The 9,031-nt window shown below is 54.5% G+C and overlaps 1 protein-coding gene across 1 annotated transcript in view; it reads right to left on the bottom strand.

The window, feature by feature from the left end:
• Nucleotides 1–9,031, bottom strand: part of DGAT2 (diacylglycerol O-acyltransferase 2) — a 29,476-nt gene that overhangs the window by 2,751 nt on the left and 17,694 nt on the right. The window contains exons 4-7 of the mRNA XM_012744894.2: nucleotides 8,853–8,923; nucleotides 2,364–2,568; nucleotides 1,570–1,744; nucleotides 33–235 (exon numbers count right to left, since the gene is read on the bottom strand). Of these exons, the coding sequence (XP_012600348.1) occupies nucleotides 33–235; nucleotides 1,570–1,744; nucleotides 2,364–2,568; nucleotides 8,853–8,923 (654 nt within the window). The remainder of the gene's footprint in view (nucleotides 1–32; nucleotides 236–1,569; nucleotides 1,745–2,363; nucleotides 2,569–8,852; nucleotides 8,924–9,031) is intronic.

Genomic DNA, 9,031 nt, shown 5'->3' with positions numbered 1-9,031 from the left:
GGTTCAGGACAGCCCTTGGGCTGGGGGCTCACCAACAGTGGTGATAGGCTTGGAGTAGGGCACCAGCCCCCAGGTGTCAGAGGAGAAGAAGCCTCGGCCATGGAAGATGCATGGGGCGAAGCCGATGTACTTCTGGAACTTCTTCTGGACCCATCGGCCCCAGGAGCCCTCCTGGAAGATCACCTGCTTGTACACCTCATTCTCCCCAAAGGAGTAGGTGGGAACCAGGTCAGCTCTGGAAGGGAGAAGGCAGGGTGTGTCAGCCTAATTACTGGTTTCAGTTCCTACAGTCGGCCCTAAAGGGCCTGGACACCAGCCAAGCTCCCCCCCCGGGGGTACCAGAATCACCCAGGGGAGCCAAGCTCACATGTCCCCTTCACTACCCAGTTCTGCCCACCTGCTAGTGACTGGGGAGCACATCTGGGCTAGGACCTCAGACAAAGGGAAGGCTGAGTGCCCTGCTCTGGAATTCCTGCTCTTTATCCTCCTCCCTCAGGGCCTGCCTCCGTGGGGACGTTCTCCCTGTCCCACCCCCAGCCCAGGCCACTCTCAGCCCTGGACTCACAACCCCCATCCCACCCCCACAGTCTCGGTAAACTATGTTGTCACTATTTGTCCCTCTCCCTACCCCACCCTTGGTGCTCCCTGAGGGTAGAGACTGGATCTGATGTGAGTGTGTCCCCAAGGGCTGGCCCAGGGCCAAACCCTACAGAGTAGCCTCTTCTCCCAAAGCCTGATGTAAGGTCCTGAGGGGACAGAGAAGAGAGCTGCTGTCCTGCAGCCACATTCCAGGCTGTGTGGGGCCTGGCTGGTACAGCTCAGAGCCTTCTCGAACTTGTGTAACTGCCCGCTGCACCTCTCCCACTCTGACCCGTGGCACTGCTAGAGGTCTGTCACCCCAGAACCCTGCTGCTCACACATGGAAGACAGCGGCAGCCCTCAAGTCCAAACAGCTTGGCTCTGTACCTCACAATGTATCCCTGACCAGGTCACTTAGCCTCACTCAGTTTTCTCCAGTGGGAAACGGGGATGTCATCACCTGCTGGGTTGCTAGGGTACGGAAGGGGACTGTAGAGCGAATATACTTTGTCAAATAGAATGTGCTGAACAGCTGGCTAAATAGAATGTGCCCCTGGTTTTCTAGAAAGGGTCACAGAAAGCCGAGCCACCCAGCACCTCTCCTCCTGTCCTCAGGGTGACCTCTCCCAAAGCCCTCACTGCTGTTTCCAGCCATGCCAGCCTCCTCACTGTTCTCTTGCTCTCCTAACAGCATGACACATTTTGGCCCCAAGTAGCAAGTCTTTACACAGTGCCACATGTGAGCCTGCCTCTCAGCCCACCTGCAAGGACGCAGGCCACAGGCTGCATCTCTGTCCCACCAGGACACCCAGCCTACACATGGGCAAACTAGGTCCAGACTGCCATCTGGGCTCCAACTTCCCCTCCCTGACACTATGACAGACCCCTTCTAGGCCTTCCCAGGGTCTAGGCCCTGCCTTCAGCGGCCATGGGTCCTGCCGCCCTGGGCTGAGGAAAGCACTGGAGGGGTGTATGTAGGGAGGCACTTACCCGTGGCGCAGGGCCAGTTTCACAAAGCCCTTGCGGTTCCGCAGGTTGACAGCATTCTTGCCAGGCATGGAGCTCAGGGACTCAGCTGCACCCCCCACCACGATGATGACGGCATTGCCACTCCCGTTCTTTGAGAGCAAGTAGTCTATGGTGTCCCGGTTGACAGGGCAGATGCCTGGCAGGGAGAGAATGACAGTCAGGGTTGCCCACAGAGGCACTCTCCACCCCCTGCACACGGTCAAGTGTACGACAGAAAGAACCCTGGACTTGGGCCCCAGACCTAACCCAGCCCCTCTGAAGTTGTCTGGTCCTGCCTCAGCTACTCATTTTTCTGAGCCTCAGCTTACTTATCTAAGATTAGGGTAATGACACAAAGTTGTATTGAAGTTCATTTATTTGGCAAACATTCCCTGAGTTCCTAAATCAACCAGGCTGGTGCTAGGTGCTGGGGATCCCAGTGAATCAAGCTGGTGGGAGGTCACAGGCAGTGGACAATGACAGTGCCATGAACAACAATCAGGTTGTGTGGAGAGCAACACAAGGGCTAATGGTGCCCAGAAAAGGGGTCAGAGAAGGCTTCCTTGGCAAGATGCTATCCAGGTTGAATTCTGAAGACTGCATGAGCAGGCTTCCTGCTCAGCCTTGACCCACAGTGTCTGCAGTAGGTCACACCTCCCAGTGCAGGACCAGCACCAGGGAAGGGCGTGTTGGCTCCCTGCATCACCCTGCTTGATGGGAGAGGCTCAGGCCTTGACAATGGCACCCAGCAGGGGTAGGCAGAGGTGGATTCTCACCTCCAGACATCAGGTACTCCCTCAGCACTGGCATCCGGAAGTTGCCAGCCAGTGTGGCCAGGTAAGGCCTTATGCCGGGGAACTTCTTGCTCACTTCTGTGGCCTCTGTGCTGAAGTTGCAGAAGGCACCCAGGCCCATGATGCCATGAGGGTGGTATCCAAAGATATAGTTCCTGGTGGTCAGCAGGTTGTGTGTCTTCACCAGCTGCAAGGAAAACTCTGGGTCAAAGGAAACTGGCTAGGAGAGGGCAGTCCTAGGGCATGCCCAGAAGGTAGGGGAGGGACTGGACATGTCAGGTCCCCTGGGATTCTGTGGGCCTGAAGGACTGCAGTGACTCTCCACATGTGATCTGAGACTCCCATCACGGGGTCACAATGCTTGTGCTTGCCAGTCATCATTTGGACTTTGAGTCCCTGGGAAGGGGTGGGGACTTTTCTCTCTCACTCCTTTATTTCCCAGCCAAGCACACACCAGCTCTTCTTATACGCACTCTGCCAGCCTCCTGCCTTCCCTCCCTCTGGGCCTATCCTCCTTGCCACAGCCAGACTGACTCCTAAAACCCAAATCCAACCCCTTCACTCTCAGATTAAAGAGGGTATCCAGCTTTCCATCAGGGTCAGTCCAAGTTCCTGAGTTTGGCAACTGGGGCCTTGGCTGCAAGCTCTATAGCCACCGTCAGTCTCCCTACCCTGTGAGCTCCCTGGAGGTAAACTCTACCTAGCTCTGTGGCCTGAGGGCTGACGACAGCTCACAGCATGAGCCACGCAGCCCTCCTCCTACTCCCCTGGGCCAGAGAAGGGACAGTGCAGCAGGCCTGCATGGAAACTTCCTGCCAGCCAGTCGGGTTCAGCTCAGGTTCTGAGTCAGGAAGGACAGGAGGACATGGCAATTGACAGCCCTTGTGCCAGCCAGCCTGGGGAGGGGGGTGAGGAGGAGGTCAGCTGTACAGCTGTAGCAGCTGAGGACCTGACCTGTAGCACTGTCAACAAAGCTGTCCTGGGACGCTCGAATGACTGGCTTCCTCAGGGGCCACCACGTGCCCTGCAACTGGTGGCATGGAGGGGTGGGGAGTGCAAAGTTTTCCTAAACGCCGAGCATGAGAGGCGTTTTCCTAAACGCCGAGCATGAGAGGCGTTTTCCTAAACGCCGAGCATGAGCCTGAGACACCTGCCCAGCATTACAAGGAACATGATGAGGGTGGAGGGTGCTGAGAGGATTGGAGAGGAAGGGTATTTTGTTCGTAAAACAGCACTTTTTTTCTGATCAGAAAAATAATAAATACTTATGAAGAATTTTAAAAATATGGGAAAGTAAAAAGAAAATCAAAAACACCTGTAATGCCTCCGCCCAGATAAAATACTCTGACACACTGGGTCTTTTCTCTACTCAACTATATACATGCTCTTTTTCAAAAGCCACAATATTGAGGTTAGATGGTTGGCAACATTTTTATATCATTTTCTACCGAATGTATCATAGCTACTTGTCCTTGTCCCAAAGTCCCTACTTGTCCCAAAGTCCCTCAGTTACATGTCTTCTCACAGCAACATCAGTATTCTATCACACAGCTGTGCTACGTGGAATGGCACTGACTCAAACCCCCACTGCTGGACATTTTAAAAGCTTCCAAATTCCCTCTTAGAAATAATACTTCAATAAATACCTTTTCTTTGTCCACATATCTGATTGTCTTCATAAAACAAACTTCTAGAAATACAATTCCTGGGTGAAAGGACATGAACATGGTGGTCTTTTGGGCTGCCTAGTCTCAAGAGAGGTGGCGTCAATAACATTTCCACCAGAGTGCTGGGAGTGCCCCTTTCCTGCCCTGGCCCAGTTGGAAGCAGAGTCACTGGCCACTGGCAGAGGATCAAGAGCCTGGGTTTTCTATGACTGTAGGCCTGGGGACCTCCTGGCTGAGTGAGGGACCTCGTGGGCAGTTTCAGGGGAGAGGGTGCTTGTGGCCGGCCTTGGAAAACTGAAATCCACATCTTCAGACGACAGAGGCCTGAGGGAGACAGAACGGGGTGCCTGACACCATTCCCAGCTCTGGGACTGCCCATCTGTGTAAACGTGAGCAAGGGTCCCTCCATCTCAGCCACTACTGCATGGGACATTTGTACTCCTTCCCCCACGCTGCCTTTGGCAAGCAGATTAAAGCGGCTCGAAAACCCAGCTGTCCTCCACATAAATGGCGAACAGCACAGCCTCACCCCAGCTGGTGGGGGCAGGGGCAGTGAGGGGATCTAAAAGTCGGTTTTACGTGAGCTTTGCATGATTGTTGATCTGATGTTTTGCCTCCTAAAGAGCAGGACTGCCCACCAAGTTGGCTCTCAGTAGAGCTAGAATTTAAAAGCACCTTGTGCCCGTTTCCATAAAAAAGGAAGGCATTGGGATGAGGGCGAGGCCGCCAGCACCAGACTGGAAACCTGCTCCTGACAGCTGGGCCCAGGCCTGTCTGATGATCAGGAGCCCAACGCACAGAATGGGCTGGCAGAGCCCTGAAAGATCTAGGCCACTCCTTGGATGACACCGGGGGACTGCAGCCTGGAGAAAGGAGCTGCTGCTTCCCACGGAGGTCACAGACAGTCATCCTCCACATCTGGACCAGGCCACCCAGCTGTGCTTTTCCCTGGGCTGCCGGGATGGAGATATGACACCTGGTGGGACCCTAGTCAGCTCTTTAAATGATCTCCCTCTTCAAGGCTCTATCTGATGAGACATTTGGTTACATGAGGTGCCGTGGGGCACGTGCAGGTTAATGGCCCCTGGTGCAGTACCCAGAAGGATGTAGGCATCTGACGCAGCTTTGACCTGTTTTCACGTCACACCCCTCCCCCAAGGGCTGGACAGAATGTCCAACAAGGCTCTGTTGACATGCCTGTTCTTGTGTCCCCTATCTCCTGTGGCAAAGTCCCAGCCCAATGGGGTGCCAGGCCAGGCCTGCTGGCTAACATGAGTCTGGGACACGTTCCTGGCAAGCCATTCCTCACACCATCTCCTAGGACAGGAAAGGTTTATTCCACCGCAGCACCACACAGAGGAAGAAAGTCAGGCCCAGAGAGCAGCAGGGACTCTCTCAGGCTTACCCAGCAGGGCACAGGGGCAGAGGAACACAGGAGAACAGTAAGAACATGGGCCCTGAAGCAGACAGCCTGGTTCTTACACCTGCCCTGCTACTGACTTGAGCTTTGTGACCTTGGACGGTCCCTCTGCTCTGGGCTGCAGTCTGCTCATCTGTAAATGAGGCAGGCGGAGAGATAGAGGACTCTAAGCTCAGAGGGTCTTTCCTAGTCTCCTCTCCAAAGATCCTGCCTATGCCTCAGGGAGAGTGACCAGGGCACTGCCCACTCCTCTTCCAGGCAGCCGGTACTCTTGGTGGCTGTTGCTAACACGTGAGCCCCACGTCTGCCAGGAGAAGGAATGCTCTGTGGCCAGCTGAGCTGCTCTGGTGGCAAAGAGCCCGGCGGGGAGGGGAGTGGGAGGGCTGGGGGTTACAGCTGAGATCCTCATGACACAATCATTGGCAGGAGGCCAGGAAAAGGGGCTGGGGCAGAAGGGTCACACACAACCCTGTAGAGCGTCAGACCTGACATCAGATCACCGAGGACAAATCCCTGCACAGAAGGGAAGCCTGAGGCCCCGAGGGGCAGAGGCAGAGCCCAGCCTGGGCCTCAAACTGAGGCCCAACACTCCAGCCTGCCTCAGGCCCAGCCTGGGTCTGCGGCTGGTGCCTAGGAGCCTTCACAGGGCCAGCCTGCATGTGCCCTGTGGCTCCAACTCCTAGCCGACTCTGGGAACAGAGATGTGGTGAGGATACAGGGGCCTGGTTTGGTTCTTTTGGAAGGTGAAGATCAGGTGGGGAAGGATGCCTGCCTGTCTCAGGCTTAACCAAAGGTCATCAGGTCATCCTGTTCTTGGTGAAGGAGCTACTGGCCTCCAAGGGGTTGTCTGAGGCCCAGGCCCCAGTGGCAAGAGAGATCACTGAGGCCTGGCCCCTGAGGTGACAGAGAAAAAGCAGAGAGAACAGAATCTATAATCACTCACACCCAACCATAATTTATCACATGAACAGCTCCATTTTGCAGATGAGGCAAATGAGGCTCACCAAGCTTGAGAAAGTCTGCCATGGTCCCACGGGCAGAAAGTGACAAAGTCTAGCAGGATTCTCTAGACAGGGAGCCCACCCCAAGGGCAGGGACCAGGGCAGGCTCTTCTGTCTCCTCATGCCCAGCACGGAGGACAAGGAGCAAGATGGGAGGTCAGTTCATAGAGTGACAGAGCAGGAACTTACACCCAGGTGTCCAACAACAAAGCCGGGAGAGGGAGACCCAGGAAGTTGGAATCAATCCAATGGGGAAATCCGGAGATTGAATCTCCCAGAGAAACGAGCAGTAGGAATTCAGGGGAAGAGAACCTGGGTCTCGGATTCAGGAAGCCTGGATTCCAGGACTGCCGCTGCCACTGCGCTAGACTGTGCAGCCTGGACAAGCTCTTGACCCTCTTTTGGATGGAGTTTCCTTACCTCCAAAATGAGAGTGTTGGAGCCTATGATGCAACTTCCTCCCAGCAACAATGGCCTCATATTTTTTGCAGCCAGAGAGATGGGATCAGGAAAAGAGAAGAAACCCTGACCCCAAGGAGCAGGAAGGTCCTGGGAAAACTGGCTTTAGGCTGCTGGTGGGAAGGAGGAGCTGGCCCTGGGCCACCCGCGCCATGCCAGGTGCAGGGGAGGAAAGCAAGGTTACGCAGGCACAGCCCCCGGGCAGCGGCAGGGATGCCTGTCTCTGACTCACCACAGCAAAGGTACACCTCACTGCGTCACGCACAGAGCACTTTCACACTCATGCGCTGAGGCCGCTCCACAGCCCTGCTGCCTTCTGCTCGGCCGCGCCAGCAGCCAGGGTGTGCCAGGGCTGCGGTGCAGAGTGAGCCGGACAGACGGGTCCTTCCCCTTCAGGGAAAACCTCAGGATTCTGCCAGAGCTGTCCACACTCCACCAGCATCGCTCCCACGCATCCGGGCCCAGATGGCTCTGGCTTCCCGGTCCAGCTTGCAGACCAGGCAGGGGCCAGACAGAGCTGGGACAGAAAGCCACACTGAGCCACCAGTTTTCCCGTCAGGACCTCAGGGTTGGCCCCAGAGAAGACGGTGCTCAGAAGAGCAGTGTAGGGTCCTAGAGTGGTCACTGGTGCAGCAGGAAGGAAACCCAAAGACTGGCCTGGTCTAAACTCGCTTCACACGGGGAGGCCGTGCCCTGGAAGGGACAGCATCTCATCCAGGGTCATACTGGGCTTTTCCTGTCTCAATCCTCCAAGCCCATGGGAAGCCTGAATATCTGCCCAAGTTTATTCCTGCAGCTCTGCCGCACAGAAAGGCAGCGTGCTGTGGTGGGAAGAGCCCAGGCTTGGAGGCAGGACAACTGGAATCTCAGTTCAACCAGTCACCAGTTCCATTCAGCTTTGCTACTCTCTGAGCCTCAGTTTCCTCTTCTGTAAAAAAGGGATAAAGCTAATGCCTACCTTATAGCGTGCTGTGAGAGTCAGAGGAGACCCCCTGGGGAAAGGTGCTGGCTCCTGGAAGGCCCCCGATAAATGGATATTCTCCCTCTTCTCTCTGCCTCCTCATCGTCTTCTCTACCCAAGGCTTCTCACATGCGGGTGCCTGTGCTCCACCGTTGTCCCTGCCTCCTCAGCGCTACGCATCCTTTAAGGCGCAGTTCTAGGACCACCTCCTTCCCCAACCCCTTCAGTTCCCAGGGTCTCCCCCTTCTTTCACTGCACTTCAAATTACCTGGGCCCTTACCCACACAGCCATGACCCCCGGCAACTGGCTAAGAGAAGTGATATTTCTCTAAGACCTTTGGGAGGAAAGAAAGCCACTTACACTTACTGTTTTAAGTTCTATCCCTGGTTCAGGGCCGATAAACATGGACTACTTTAGTATTGCTCTTGATAAATCACCTCCATTTTAAGTTATGCCCTTAATATTCACTGAAACAGACATGCAATGGCCATTACAAGTACTATGATACCTGCTCCTGACATCACTCAGGCTCAGTGTTTGTAACATCTTTTAGATCCAAATCCTAGAACAAGTCTTGTTTCCCCAAAGAATCAATACGCTTCTTCCTCTCCCAGAACAAAAACCTAACAACTATTGTGTTTCCCTTTTTTCCTTGGCTGCCAGTAAGCTCAGAGATGACTATGAAGCTCAACTGTAGCAACTTCACTGACTCTTCTGGCTGAAATACTAGTATGTCCTCCCCTAAGTCTTGATTTTTCTCTTTACCTGGTATGGCATCATATGTATCCTAAGTTGCCTCAAATCCTGCATAAAACAGGGTATGGTATGAACAGATGCTCATATGGGAGATCCCACATGGTTCAACTCAGCACTCACGGTCACTATGAGTGGGTGGGTTAAGGCCTGAGTTCATATTTCCCATCCATTCCCACCCTCCCAAGATAACACCCACCACACTTTACCTGGATGGGAAAGTAGTCTCGAAAGTAGCGCCACACAGCCCAGTTTCGGACCCACTGCGACCTCCTGCCACCTTTCAGGGAAGAAAGTACGGTGTTGGGAAGAAGCGGGGGTGATTGGATATTTGGGCAAGGCAGACAAGACAGGGCCAGTTTGAAACCCCAAGACAGGTGACTATCAC

This window comes from Microcebus murinus, chromosome 4 (genome assembly GCF_040939455.1).
Source record: "Microcebus murinus isolate Inina chromosome 4, M.murinus_Inina_mat1.0, whole genome shotgun sequence".
NCBI classification, from domain to species: Eukaryota; Metazoa; Chordata; class Mammalia; order Primates; family Cheirogaleidae; genus Microcebus; species Microcebus murinus.
This window is presented reverse-complemented; position numbering and strand designations above follow the sequence as displayed.